The 14,849-nt window shown below is 41.4% G+C and overlaps 2 protein-coding genes across 2 annotated transcripts; one reads left to right on the forward strand and one right to left on the reverse strand.

Moving 5' to 3' along the window:
* The first annotated feature begins 4,483 nt into the window (after nucleotides 1-4,483).
* On the forward strand, nucleotides 4,484-6,350 carry ly97.3 (lymphocyte antigen 97, tandem duplicate 3). The gene is made up of 4 exons (XM_034209763.1): nucleotides 4,484-4,839; nucleotides 5,175-5,238; nucleotides 5,591-5,713; nucleotides 6,074-6,350. Exons 2-4 carry the CDS (start codon nucleotides 5,190-5,192, stop codon nucleotides 6,178-6,180), a joined length of 279 nt encoding a protein of 92 aa, XP_034065654.1. The 5' UTR covers nucleotides 4,484-4,839; nucleotides 5,175-5,189; the 3' UTR covers nucleotides 6,181-6,350.
* A 1,366-nt stretch (nucleotides 6,351-7,716) lies between these two features.
* On the reverse strand, nucleotides 7,717-14,240 carry rheb (Ras homolog, mTORC1 binding). Its single transcript, XM_034208258.1, has 8 exons — nucleotides 13,948-14,240; nucleotides 13,109-13,180; nucleotides 10,740-10,807; nucleotides 10,552-10,634; nucleotides 10,389-10,445; nucleotides 10,225-10,272; nucleotides 9,885-9,966; nucleotides 7,717-8,529 (listed from the first exon to the last, which is right to left on the reverse strand). Exons 1-8 carry the CDS (start codon nucleotides 13,997-13,999, stop codon nucleotides 8,437-8,439), a joined length of 555 nt encoding a protein of 184 aa, XP_034064149.1. The 5' UTR covers nucleotides 14,000-14,240; the 3' UTR covers nucleotides 7,717-8,436.
* Between the last annotated feature and the right edge of the window lie 609 nt (nucleotides 14,241-14,849).

The raw sequence follows: 14,849 nt of genomic DNA on the forward strand, positions 1-14,849 counted from the left end.
AAGTATTTCTGTACATTTTGAATGCAATCTAACTTTCCAACTCAGAAAACGAAAAAGTGCCAAAAGTCTTCTCACATGGCTGAGCTGCTTTGCAATATACTTCACCACTGAAGAATACAAATATGTATAAAGTAAACTATGATGCAATCTAACTTTCCAACTCAGAAAAATGATAAAGAGCATGAACAAAGAACATGTAAAAACAAATGCAAAATTTGCACAATCTAAAATGAGAAACTGTAACTGCAAGTAACAAAGTCTGAGCCATGGTAAAGAGTTACATTGAACACCAAGCTGATCAGATAACTCCCTGGTTGGTCTGAAGTCCTTCTATCTCCAGGATCTGTACAAATCGGCACATTATGCCAAAAGTCTTCTCACTGGGTGAGCTGCTTTGCAATATACTTCACATTGTTAGAAAAGGCTCCAGAAGGCCTTGGGGACATCAGTATCAGGGGCTGGAGCTGGACAGGCTCTTTCATCAGCACTTCTCCTTCCCTTTGCCAGCCAGGACCTCACATACTGTTCCGGATTGAACTGTCCTAGTGATGGTCCATTACATTTAATGAAAACCAGGCTGGACAGTCGGCTGACAGAGAGAGCATTCCTTTTTGCAGTAAGGATATCGTTCATGCAGCTGAATGCCCGCTCACACTCACTAGTGGAGACAGCGATGGTTCGGACTGCTTTCAGTAGAGGCTCCATGGCAGCAGGTGTACGGGATGCCCTGGTTTCCTTGTTCGCGAAAGCCCTGAACAGTCTCTCTTCTGTCCACTTTCAGCACTTCGCACAAACGTAGCACCTCTACGTCCCCATACTGTACGTCTAACTCCTCTTCAGGCCAACTTCCAGGATGGATAACTTTCATGTCCTGGATTAGCTGATTGTCCCGGGCCTCCCGGCCATGTAATGGGATTTCTCTTGTGCTGACATGAGAGGAGGTTGTGGAAGTCATTCTGTGTCTCAGATTCTCTACCATACTGCGGAAAAACTGACCTGCATGAATCTGTACAAGCCTGCCATTCTCACGCAGGGCAACACCCTTGAAGGACTTCTCAGCTAGAGCTGTATGAACTGTAGTCATGTGTGGGCCAGGCATGGTGACCATGGATTCAAAAACTCGTATTTCTCGAGTTAAGAGCCTATCTGCTGTAGGCAGTGTCATCTCTCTTTTTTGGAGTTGCCGAGAGAGGTCGCTGAGCTCTGTGAGCGCATCGTACATCAGTCCCAGATTGCTGACAAACGTTGCAGATGTGAGCACATCATCCAGGCCCTTGTACTTTGCTCTGTCTCTGGAATCCCTGCTCGTGTCGTTTGCAGCATTTGTGAAGTGATCATGAAGCACTCGGTAGTTTTCCCAGACTGCTCTGACGCTCCTTTCACTTGAAGCCACCCAGCGGATGGACAAAACACGCCCTATCACCAGGAGACGCTGTCCGACTGCTTGCGCACACTGCGCTAACTGCCTCTGATTTTTGGGGGAGGCATGGAACAAGGAATAGAGTTTGTCAAAAAAGATCTGGAAATGATTGAGCCCTGAGACCTCCTTGACCACATCCCCAACTGCCAGCTCTAGACGATGATTGGAGCAGTGCCACACAAACAGGCTTGGGAATTTACTACACAACTGGGTAGCAACGCCTGTTCTCTTCCCTAGCATGACTGAAGCCCCATCACATGCAAAAGAAACGAAACACTGACCTAAAAAGTCCTCGTTAAAATCTCTTCCAAGACACTCCATTAACGCCTTTGTGATGTCATCAGCCGTTGTTCCATCCAACTCGATCAGCTCCCAAAAAAACGTTTCGGGCTCAGCATCAGCTAATGCTGAGCGTAGACACACAACAAGCACCGTTTTACCACTAATAGTGGTAGATTCATCGACCAAAACACAGAGTTTTCTTTGGTTTTCTGTAATGTCTTTTGCCATTTTTTTTCTTCAGCTCATGAGCTATGTGGTCGATGATTTCGCCACAGGTTTTATTGGAGTGCAAAACCCTGCCCACGTTCAGCCCATTCAGTTTCTGTACATTCAAATTAATTGGCATGTCTGTGAATGGCCGGCTATGTTTGCCAATTTTATATGCCGTTCGAAAAACTCTGATAGTGGTGTCTAATTCAGATTTATGCATAGACTGCACTTGATGTTGAATAGTTTCACGTGAAGCAGATGTAAGGATGTCAGCAGCTTTTACATGGGCTTGTGATTCTTTATGTTCTTTGATTTTTTTTCTCAGGCTAGCTTGTTGTTTGCCCTTGTCAACACCGAAATGAGACACTGCACACTCACCCCATTCAGTTGACAGTTTCAGTCCTTGTCCAGTGTGTATTCCCAAAGATTTGACATCTCTGCATATCCGACATCCTAGCTTCTTATCTTTAAGAAGGAGCCATGCATTGGTCTTGCAAAAATATTGCACCTGGTCCGTTGTCCAGCAGTCAGGTGCATCGCTTTGCCCGGTGTTGGTGGTGGCAGTTGCGCCAGCAGCAGCTAACGTTAGAGGCTCTGGAGGAGGAGGCGGAGCTAGTGCTAATGCTAATGCACTAGAACTTGGAGCAGGAGGATCAACCAAAGAAAGCTCCCCATCAGACATAATTTCCAACACAGGCACAGCATTCTCTGTATTTGAAGTTTCTTCCGGCGACAACCGCTGTCTTTTTGCACTTTTATTAATCCACGCTAACATTTTAGAAATGCTAATTTGTGACGTGACTTGCTTTCCTTCTCTCGGGGGCGTGCCTGCTCTGTTCTATCACTCTACATAGCCACCCACTGGGTGGGAGTTGCACTGCATAAACACAACACACGTGCATCTAGGTATGTAAATTGTAAAGCATTAAAACATGGTTTTACTAACAGTTTTCAGTATGTTGTTACTTCGGCATTATTATTATTATTATTATTTTGAAACGTGTATTACTATTAAATCACGGTCAAATAGGTTAATTTTGACATAGTCGTTTCCACCACAGTATTTACATGGAGAAGATAAGCCCCGCCCCCTCTCCAGCACGTTCTGTTTGAATGACAGGAGTAAACAGCTGACAGCCGCTGTGAAACTCCAGCGGTTAGAGCGATGAGAATGTCCGTTCGGCACCTCATGACGCATCTACTGAGTACCGGGCGGCTGTATATATATGGATGTATAATAAGAACGGCGGGAGAGTGTTGAGTACTGGCACGGTGCATGAGTACCGGAGTACCGCCAGCATGCCGGTACTGAGCAAGAAGTGCCGGTACTCCATGGGTCAGAACCAGAAGTGCCGGTACTGCGTACCGGTGAGTACCGGCCCAATTCCAGCACTGCATATAGGTCAGACATAATCCACCTAAAGCAAACATACTGTGCCCTTCAATAATATCCTCCTGTCCTCCTGTGACGAAGGTAACTTCGTCACAAGGTTCGTCACGAAGGTAACTTCGTCACTATGGACTGACTGCTTCAGGCCGGGTAATTGTGTGCACCTGGTGTCCTGTGTTGTCTCCTCCCCCCCTCACCTGTGTCTTGTTGTGCTGATTAGTGTGTGTATTTAGGCTCTGTTTCCCTGTCTGTTGGGAGGCTGGTAGTGTTTTTGAGATCTTTGTGGCTGCAGGATGGGTGGAAGGAGAACAGCAAGATTGAGGCTGTGAACTTTGTGCCCGGGATTTTAATAAATGCCCACGTCGGGTTATATTTTTGGACGTTCTGCCTCTGCCTCCTTGCTTGGTCTGGGCCGCTCAACGGTCAGCTTCACAATTGGTGTCAGAAGTGGGATTTGACCAAGTAAGGAAGTGAACATTTTGAGAGGAAAGAAGAGGGACCAAAGAGAGGAACCGCGGCTGGGGGTGGCTATGCCTGGAACGGACCACGGGGCCACGGCTGTTGAGGCAGCAGGAGACGAGAAACAAGCAGCAGGAGACGAGAGACAAGCAGGTGGAGCAGCTGGAGAAGGAGAAGAGGGAACTCCAGGAGCGCCTGAAGAACCAGGAGAAAAAGATTGACTACTTTGAGAGGGCTGAACGCATTGAACATGAGCAGCGGGAGGAGGAGGATCGGGAGTACCAGGAGCGTCTGCGCAAACTCGAGGAGCAGGAACGAAAGCAGCGCGCTCGTCAACAGGAGATCGAGGAGCGGGAACGCCGTTGTGACAAAGAGAAACGGGTCCCAGCCGAGGAGAAACCCAAGGATTGGAGCGAAAAGGAGGTTGCAAAAGACACTGTGCTTCCTGGGGAGAGGGGGAAGGAAATGTGACGACGAAGGTAACTTCGTCACTATGGACTGACTGCTTCAGGCCGGGTAATTGTGTGCACCTGGTGTCCTGTGATGTCTCCTCCCCCCCTCACCTGTGTCTTGTTGTGCTGATTAGTGTGTGTATTTAGGCTCTGTTTCCCTGTCTGTTGGGAGGCTGGTAGTGTTTTTGAGATCTTTGTGGCTGCAGGAAGGGTGGAAGGAGAACACAAGATTGAGGCTGTGAACTTTGTGCCCGGGATTTTAATAAATGCCCACGTCGGGTTATATTTTTGGACGTTCTGCCTCTGCCTCCTTGCTTGGTCTGGGCCGCTCAACGGTCAGCTTCACACCTCCTAAGGTTTGAATACAGCTAACTCTGCACCTCTGACAAATGCAGATATTCATGTTTGCGAAAGACTCATAAATGACAGAAGTAGACAAAGGGTGGACGGCTCTTGCACAATGCGGGAATCTGTGAATTTGCTAACTTTAACCCCTGAACACAGTGTACCAGGCTGGGTGAGTTACTAAGCATATAGACTTAACAGAGAAACACCAGTTAATGGAATCTAGAGTGGATGAATACATCTCAGTATTTGGCAGAAACCGAGACAGAAGAATCAGCAAGGTATGCACACTTGAATTAAACCTTTTTTGTTTGTTATTTATGACATTTATGTAACACTTTGAAATGTTTTTCAAAACAGATCATATACATTCAATATTGATTATACATGTTTTGCTATTATTTAATGTACAATTTCATGACTCTGTGTATGCATGCTAACGCACCTGACATTGCACCGAATTATATTTATGTATATATTTTAAATCAGTTCCTTAAATCATGAGATACACTCACAATAAAAAGACTTACAGGAGGAGGTCAATGCAAATGCCATAATATCTAGAGTACTGCAGGTACTGTATACATAATCAAATCTGTGCTTTATTTTTCAACAGCTGCAGTATTGAACAATGAAGTTCTTGGTGTTGGCTTTAACCGTTGCTCTGCTGTTTACAGCTGGTGCGTCTGTCACTCATTCTCCACTGAATAAACACAAGCCCTGCTGCTGTGCAACAGAGACGTCTGCTTTTGTCTTTACTGTACAGAAACAATCTCAGCAGACCTGTCAGACACTTAGTAGCAGTTTATAGGAGTCATATCTAAGAAATGAAATGATTACATGTGAGAGCACAGTATCTACCTGAGGCTTCACACACATTTAACATCGAAGTAGATTAAACCTTATTACCTTTTCAATCCATTTCATTCCACTTGCTCATTGGGCTAGGATTCCTACAGTAAACACATTCACAGAATTATAAGAGAAACAAATCACTTGAAATATTGCTTATGTCCTTTTTTTTATTTTTAGGTGACACTCTTGACTGCCACCGCTGTGTCTCCAAACAGGCCGGAGGAGCCTGTGATCTCAGTGTAGAGACGTGTAAACCAGGGAAGGATGCCTGCGCTGCTGCCAGCTTCCTCACACCCCCACGTGAGTGTTTCAACACGCTGAAACTCTTCTATCAATAACAAGTACATGGACTCAGTACATTAATCAATATAACATGTGAATATTATCTTTGCTGTGAATCATAGTCAAGTTGGACGAGAACACCACTGTATACAAATCAGAGGGTCATGGTGGTGGTGATACTAATGATTTTAGAAAATAGCTTAAGGCCTCTTGTGGCTCCATTGTAACATGTAGTCAGTTGCATGTCAATTAACTGAAACAGTTTGTAAAATGTTTGGACATTATGTAAATATATCAAAGTGCATTGGCTCTTCCACAGTGCGGTGCTTCTTATAATGAAGGACACGTTTTTTGTTAAAACCTTTTCCCCTTTTTTAGATGGCCAATACCAGAAATGCATGGCTCTTGGAGACTGTGAAATGCTGAAGATGAACTCCTACATCGATATCAACTGCTGTATCGAAGACATGTGCAACACCTTATAAAAATGTAATGTTTGGCTTTGAGCAAGGCACCTAAAGGCAGTGAATCCTGCCAACAGTTGAAAGTTGCTCCAATTTGTGAATGCATGGGTTCAAAGCGGCTACTTTGAGAAGAACAAAACGTTTGTTCTATCAACCTGTTCCCTTGAAAAATAAACATGTTTGACAAGGATCATTTTGTCATTGTTATGCCTGGAAATCTATAACATTTTGTAATTATACAAAGTCTACCTGCTATTACCTTCTGAAGTTAAACGGTTCCTGTTAAGGCATGAGTTTTATTTTTATCAGGTTGAGTTTTTGTAGTGGTCTTTTCTTAAGCGTCCTTAAAAAAGTGCTCAAACGCATTAATCTTTGTTAGACACCTATCAAAGATGGAAATATTTCTCACCAGCTCTCAAGGATTTTCAACGGCCTTTCACATTATTCCTTTTTAAAAACATCTTACATTTAATGTTCGCTGAAAAACGTCTTTAAGTGAGAAATGACCCCCTTAGGAGTCATTTATGAAGAGGAAAACTCAATCTGGTTCGCCAGGGCTGTCAGGGTGTAGTTGGATCAGATTGCATTGACAGTGAGCAAACATCCCACCAGCTGTCGCCAGATTCAGATTGTATTATTGCTTTCTCCTCACTGGTGCTCTGAGGAACATGACATCACCTTTTTCTATCTGAGCCCCGCCCACAAGTGAGAGGAGCAGACCAAAGAAAATAGTCATTCAAAATGCTCTGCTTAAAAATGTAGGCAAATTAATAATCCATCACTCTCAACAGTAAAACACATTCAGAGAAAGTACCACCTTTTGTCTTTATATTAACCACTGATATAGGAGCGCATCAAATCGTATTTTATAAAACGGACAAGTCAAATCAAGCAATCTGATTGGTTCTTCCGTGATATAATGAGCGTATAACTAACAAAGCTTAAGATGGAAACAAGTAAGGCATAATGTGCAGCAAGGACGCTCCGGACGCTCACATCAGACAAAATAAGTCCGGTCGAAACTAACTAAATAACAAGGGGGGTTGTAACCACGCCCCTTAGCTGTGATATAATGAGCATATACCACGGCCTGTCGTGAGCTATTGCTTGAGTCTACTATTACATTGAATTCTAACTGTTAAAAAGACCAGCAACACATATTTAGTTGGCACAATCAAGTTTCAATAAATACAATATTTTAGATTTTCTGCATTGCTTACTTTCACTAAATCTTAAAAACATAATAATCTACCCTGCATCCTGAGCTCTCCTCAAATGCACCATTAGAAAGGTAGATAATATTGTTTAGCTGTAAATTGGCCCTTTAACAGTGTATGATTAGATTTTTATTTTCAACTCTTATTTTTTTCACTTTTTTAGTTCCGTTGTATCTTCTATTTAGATATTTCTTTGTTGTATAATGTTGTATTTTCTACTCTTTTTTAGTGTTGTATATATTACCGTCTCTTTAAACATGTTTCTTTTAAATGTTGCTTATAAAACAAACCTTCCCTGCCTCCCAGGGGACAAAATAATAATCCACACTCAACCCTGCAGTACATAATCACTTTTTCCTTTTAATGATTACAATCAAAAACATTTGTACAACATTTTCAACATTAGAAAATGGATGCAGATTTTTTTTGGCTGACAGTAACCGCTATGCAAACAAACTGAGGGACAGAGAAGTGGGTACTGCGTGGAGATGAAGTAGAAAAAGAGCTGTTTATATTGGAGGACAGCCGGGGATGTATCAGAAGAAACGTCCACGTTTTCTTATTCGTTTCCAGAGCGTATGCATGGCAGACATGACATTTGTCTTATCTCTTGCTATTTAAACAGAGAAGGACTCGTTGCCTATATGGGAGCAGCATAATGAGGAGCTAAGATGCATCAAGCCACTACTATCTCTGGCCATAGTTACGGTAGTCGTTATTACCGAGCACAGGAAAACATTTGTTCTGATACACCCTAATGAAGCTCTGTGTTTTGCATCAGTGTCAAACACAGACATGGAGGAGGGGTGGACTGTGGGAGACAAGGGAACCACCACTCATCCTTTTTTTTGTTTTTTTCTAACACACAAAGAAAAACCAGGATGACAAAAGGGAATAGGAGATACTGATAAATAACAGTGGAATCAGAGCCATAAATAGACAGTATTGGATATTTAGGACCCTGGAGGGGTGGAGTCAGCTGAGGTGGTGAAGAACTGGCAGCTAGCCTTCAAGTAACGGGATATCCCAGTGCAGTGTCCTGTGTGTTGATTGGGCGGCTCTACATCATGGAGCAGGACGTTTTTCCTGGTTGCACGCCGCCTTCCATCTTCTCTGCCTCAAGGATCATCCTCCGGAAAACTTCCACAGCCGTCTGACAGAGAGAGTAGACACACACACACACACACACACACACACACACACACACACACACACACACACACACACACACACACACACACACACACACACACACACACACAACACACACACACACACACACACCACACACACACACACCACACCATCACACACACACCACACACACACACTACACCCACACACACACACACACACACACACCACACACACACACACACCACACACACACACACCACCCCACCACAACACACACACACACACACCAACACACACACACACCTAAGTCACACCACTTGGAATTTTCCAGTAGAACAAATTACATCCAGTAGAGAGAGGCACACTGGCTTTATGCACAACAAAGAAGGTGTTGTTTTGGCAAATATAAAGACATACACACACTGTTGTCTGCTATGTTAATTTGAAGCAGATTGTGTTTCCATTTTCAAACTGATCTAAGTTTCCTAAATACATAATATATATCAAGATCTGATTATTGTGGCCTTTGTGGCAACTTTTTTGATTACTTTTAGCTCACGTTGGTCAAGCCTTAGCCTGTCCCTGGAAGAAATGTAGGGAATTATATTAAGTTATAGCAGTTACAACTTGCTGTAGCTCAAAGGCTGTGGTGGATACACTTTTGAACCATTGTTAAATCTGCGTGAATTAATATTTCTGGCCACTAGGGGGCAGTAAAGTTAGCTCTAAACACAACTTTGATATATTATCGAGTGAATATATAAAAGCTGTTATCCAACAGTTATTTACACATTCAAAAGGCACAGAGCAATATTAGCATTTAGATATGTGCCTGTTGTTACTTGAAGTTCAATATACAGTCTGTATCTGTGGTTACACTGGTTTTTTTGGAGCTTTTTGGTGAAATCAGGTGATGAGAGCAGTGCGATTGAAACACAAATGAAGCACAAGTTGAGGGCCTTTTATCCCAAACAATGAGCTGAAAGACGTTTAAACACTTGGTAGAGAAACAAGTTGGGTAGCATTTCATTGAGGATCTGCCACCATGACTCACCACTTAAAAAAAGACAGATTTAAACAAAAAAAGTCAAAATACGTCTGATGTAGGTGAAGATGCTAGATCCTACATTTCCCAGAATTCAACTTGTCATCATCTATTGGTCAGACACTCCCCACCTGGTAGACACACGGATTTCATACTGCATACCCCCAAACGTTTACTGGTAACATTTTTAAGGGTGTAAGCTCACATCTGGTTCATAAACAAATTCTCTATTGGGATCAACAGACAGATAAATAGTTCTTCATAAGAACCATCCCAAACATAAACAAAGTGCTGTTATCTATGATCTCTGCAGTTTTGACTCTTACCTGGTTCTCTTTAGCTGAGGACTCCATGAAGGCAGCGTTCCAGGATTCGGCTAATGCTTTTCCTTCTTCACAACTGATTACTCTAAAATGGAAAAAAAAACATAGATCAAGTTCAACCTATGGATTCTGCTCCCACTGACTAAGGTATTACTACTCGAGCTTTCTCCTTCTTTTGGGTCATCTGTGAACAAAACATTAACATCTGCTCTGTATTTCTGTTTGTGTGATATGAAGATGAAAATGAGGAAATCAAATAAAAACTGACAAATGCTATGCCCCATGTGTATGCCTATTGTGAATGGTTGACCTAATGTTCAATTTGAAGTGTGTTGGGACATACCGCTCCATATGTAGGTCGTTCTTGTTTCCGACGAGCATAATTGGAACTCTGCAATAGAGGGAAAAGTAAACGGCAAATTGTCATGTATGTTTGATAAATGACATGTCTTGGAAAGCCTAAGGCAGCATAACAAGAAGATACAATGAGAAAGGCGAAGAACTTACTGAACCTTTCCCACCATGTCCAATAGTTTTTCATGGATAACTTGTACGACTTCAAAGCTGAAACAAACAAGGGGAAGTTTCCTCTTAAGCCTTTGAATGCCGTTTCATCTCATTATACAGAACTTCAAATATCCTTTTGATAAGGAGGGGAGGAAAAGTATACCTTTTATTGGATGTGACTGAATAGACCAGAATGTAACCGTTGATATCTATGGAGTAGGTCTGTGGGAAGATAGAGTACTCATCCTATAGAGATAACAAATAAGGGATTAAAAGTTATTCTGACTAAGTAACGAGGCAGAATGAACAGTTAACTATTAATGTATATTTGATCAAATTCAGTAACTATACCTGTCCTGCTGTGTCGACCAGCTGAAGATGATACTCTTGTCCATTTATTGTGATCGTTTTAGTGAATGCTGCAGTCAAAAGAAAAGAAAGTTGAACCAATAGAAACTATACATACCGATGGATGGAGAGTGTTGGAGCTATATATTGATTTATTTGTGAATATGCTGGGTTTTTTCTGTCGTATTTATTATGTTTTATCTTTTGTCGAACTGCGGAAGTCCAAAACAAATGTCTTTACGAGGACAATAAAGCGTGTCGTATTGCATCTTATTAATAGTTAAACATTTCTTCTCTTGCCGTTTTTGTTTCTTCTAAATATACCTTTTATTTAGTGTAATTTAAGTTAATGTAATTAGTTCCTTATGCTTTTATCTTGAAGGCATTTTTGGGCACTGGTTGATTTGGGCACCTGGTGATCGGGTGATATATATTGGAGATAAGGGCACCAGTATAGGCAAATGTTTTTTTTTACCAGGGTGAGCCAAGGAAAGCTATAGGAAAGGCTGCGGGACAGTAATAGATGAAACCATTGTTCATTGTACTTTTGGAAATCATCTATGAAACAACGCTCGACTTGGATCATTCCTCTACGTAAGATTCTCTAGCTGGGGCCAGTTTTATTTTGAGTTAAATGTTTTGCATTATTTCTTTACGATTATCCGCTACTGAGAGCAAGACCTTTTAAAGTAAGACTTACTAACACTGTATGTACTACACTATTTATACTATACAGTGCTATACGTTTTCAATCTGCACATCTCCGTATGGATCCATTTCGGTACCACTGAGTTCATCCGGCACAGGAATGTCAATATCTGCCTGGAGATGGGTCACATTATCTACAGGACTGAGGGATTGCGCTGCCTGCAGCATCTCGCTGACACTTCACTTTATACCCATCCAGAGATTATTTATAGACGCGGACCACACACTCGAGAAACGTAGGCTGATACGCGGGCGAGCGTGTCAGGAAACAGAAAAACAGCCTGCAGGTAAAGTTCAGACTCAAATCCCTGGAGTGTCTGGGAATATGTGTGTTTACAGTAGTAGCTTGATGAATTACTGTAAGTTACTCTCAATCAGAAAATGTACTTTTAAACTACCCTCAAGCTAAGTTCCCTCTCGCACTGATTTCCAAGCTTATTCCACTCAAGTCAACATATAAATCTGAACAAACTCCACACCAGCTGATTTTTCCAAAAGGTCCTAAAAATAAAGTCCTTCTTTTTGGCTGAAAGTGTGGAAGCTGAAATCAGCTGGTGTAGTGTTTGGACACATTTAATTAGAGGGAACATCACGCCCTGCTAGGTTACTATTCAGGGCTATAATTATTGTTTCTTCTTTCAGTGAAATCATGATATCAAAGTTAAAAAGGTGTACGATTGAGGTGATGGTAACAAGCTCAGTTTATATAAAACCAAAATAAAGAATAATGACACATTTGGACATTGTTTATTTGGAGATGTCTGAGTACTTGTCCAATACGCCCATCGTCAAATGTTTGCTATGCAATGACATACTATTTATAGTGTGATAATGTATGAGACCTGCAATCAATATCGGCCAGTAGAATGACACAATTAAAAACTGTAATGATAGTTGTCGTCTTTGTTAACTAAACTTCTCTAGTTCCAACTTGTCAAATGTAAGGATTTGCACCTTTTCTCTGTTTTAAATGATTACAAAGGAAATATGTTTAGTTAGTTTGGCCTTTTTTTTAAAGACAAAACAGCAATATGATGATGTCAACAAGGACTTTGAGGAAATGTAATGGATATGTTAATGCTATTTTATGACATTTTGTAAACAATATTTTTGTATCTCTAATTAAAATAATACTTTCTTGCATTAGTTGCAGCCCTATTGTAAATGCTGCTGCATTCTGTTATCATGTGACTGCAGTATCATACGAGGGTAACACGATAACAGCTACATCTGAGGTAATGTATACACTGAGTAAGGCCACAAGATGTAGCTAAAGCTTTGGAAACAAAGTGTAAGTGGACCTTTTGTTGAGAATTATTTTGTCAACAACAATTATCATATAGGTTTTGAACATAATTACACATTCTGTTGTGTGGAGTTTCACATATTTAGAATTGGAGGTTTAAGGACACAGGGTGTCACATTCAGGTTGGAAACACTTTGTGATTTTGGGGCTCCATAAGTAAAACTGATCAGACTTAACTTTGTAACACAAGGGAACACAGAGTATAGAAATTATTAATTTCAACATATTTAGTGTGGCTTTTGTTTATTTTCATCTAATGAGCTGGTCACAAGAGGAGGAATCTGAGTGGTTTACCACTTCAGCTAAACAGTTTCCTGTTTGTTTACAGAGGCTGTGACAGTCAACCTTTCCCACTTACTGTTTTCTATTGTCGGGTCATAGGAGTCCACAAACTGGCCTTCAACAAACTGAATGGTCAAGGAGGACTTTCCTGCAAAACACAAATGAATATTGTAAACAGATAACATGTGGTGAAATAATTCAAAATAATGGTTTGCAGTCCTTCGACTAGTGTTCATTAATCATACAGGACAAAACGACTTCGCTGATTGTGAAACAAAGTGTACTCATCACCATATCAGTCAAGCTTAAAATCACCTTCCTAAATCCCTATATAAATACCATGAGCTGTTACCTATATTAACTTAGTAGGCCACCATTAACATAACCCAAGTCTCTATGGTTGTGTTGGGTGATGCTGTGCTGGCTGGGCCTACAGTGCTTCTATCTGCGTGTGCCATCTTGCCATCCCGAACATCCCTTCACTGCATGCACATTGTGCTTCTTTGGTTTCAGATACGATCAAACAAACCGCACATTAATGCGTCAAATTCGGTTGGACATTCATGCCCCTCATAAAACATGGCACCAACTAAACCAGGGATAGGGTCACTGATGGAGTCGCATGAATAAGGATATTTAGCGTTAAAAAAAAAAAATATATATATATATATGGAACACATTAAGGGAGGCCTCATGTGATAAAACACGCAGAGCCATGTCTCACCTGGTGGCGCTCAGCCTCCTGCTGTGAGATGCTGCATGACAGACCTTACTCCCGATCATTAAAGTCTATTATAGGGAGCGTAATGGCTCGCATTATGGACCCATAAGGCCGATAAAATGTAGCCTCAGGGTCGCATCCTAGGCCCTGGATGTCTTTATTCTACCCATTTTTCATGTCGTTTGGGAACTTACCTACGGATCTGTACCCGAGGATGGCAATTTTTCGTGATTTCGGCTGCGGCATATCTCGTCCTGGTTATCGCATCTAGTCCTCGGGGTGGTGTGCCGCAACCTCCAACCAGAATGGCATCCAAATGTAAAGGCTGCAGAGATTCGGCATACAGCCTTTCAGATGACAGCAGGAATCACTCTTCTTTGCTATTTTTTTTAGAAAGATTTGAAATTCCAAAGCTTAGGAAAATTATGTTTATCGGTTCATGTGAAAAAAGCATGGAGTATCTGTAGATTTACAATAACTGCGTCACTCCCCTTTGCAATGTAATGAATAAGTAATGACTGCTCTGTTCTAATTGGCTACAAGAGGAGTAAAGGCGGGACTCGAGGCCTGTTGTAAAACTCTGATTGGATAATATAAATGCTCGTCAAACAGTGGTGCTAGCTTCCTGAAATCTGACTGGCTGCCACACGCGTTGTGATTTGCTGTGTGGTCAGGTCGTTCATTTTTTTAGGGTGAGGGAGCAGCGATACTGCCATTACGGCTCCAATTAAGATGTCATTATTTTTGTGTGTATTATTATTATTTTTAACATGGACACACTGTGGTATATCCATAATGATCCCTACAAAAATATAATTAATCATTCAGTTCTTAAAGTGGTTTGTTTGTAGATTTTTTTAAGCCCAAATGGGATGGGCACATTTTGGTGCATGACACTTGTTTATATAAAAAAGGACTTACCACGTACTTACTATTAGTAGTATTTTCAGTTTGTGTCATTATAGTTCTACTCCACTACATTTGAGGCAGACATTTTTAAAGAACACAATTAAACATAACTTAATGGTTATTGTCAAAAGGTTAAGATAAGTCTTAATTTGCCAACAGATGTGAATTTTCCATGCAACAAAACAGT

The sequence above is a fragment of the Gymnodraco acuticeps genome, unplaced genomic scaffold, assembly GCF_902827175.1.
Source record: "Gymnodraco acuticeps unplaced genomic scaffold, fGymAcu1.1, whole genome shotgun sequence".
Lineage (NCBI taxonomy): Eukaryota > Metazoa > Chordata > Actinopteri > Perciformes > Bathydraconidae > Gymnodraco > Gymnodraco acuticeps.

What these genes read in the sequence shown, in the direction of transcription:
- rheb (XM_034208258.1), bottom strand. Translation starts at nt 13,999, where the DNA reads ATGCCGCAGCCGAAATCACGAAAAATTGCCATCCTCGGGTACAGATCC. An exon ending in TGGTCGACACAGCAGGACAG is followed by an intron (nt 10,635 to 10,739) that starts GTATAGTTACTG and finishes TTATCTCTATAG; the next exon opens with GATGAGTACTCTATCTTCCC. An exon ending in GACATGGTGGGAAAGGTTCA is followed by an intron (nt 10,273 to 10,388) that starts GTAAGTTCTTCG and finishes CCTCTATTGCAG; the next exon opens with AGTTCCAATTATGCTCGTCG.
- ly97.3 (XM_034209763.1), top strand. Translation starts at nt 5,190, where the DNA reads ATGAAGTTCTTGGTGTTGGCTTTAACCGTTGCTCTGCTGTTTACAGCT. An exon ending in TGCTCTGCTGTTTACAGCTG is followed by an intron (nt 5,239 to 5,590) that starts GTGCGTCTGTCA and finishes TTTTATTTTTAG; the next exon opens with GTGACACTCTTGACTGCCAC. An exon ending in CAGCTTCCTCACACCCCCAC is followed by an intron (nt 5,714 to 6,073) that starts GTGAGTGTTTCA and finishes CCCCTTTTTTAG; the next exon opens with ATGGCCAATACCAGAAATGC.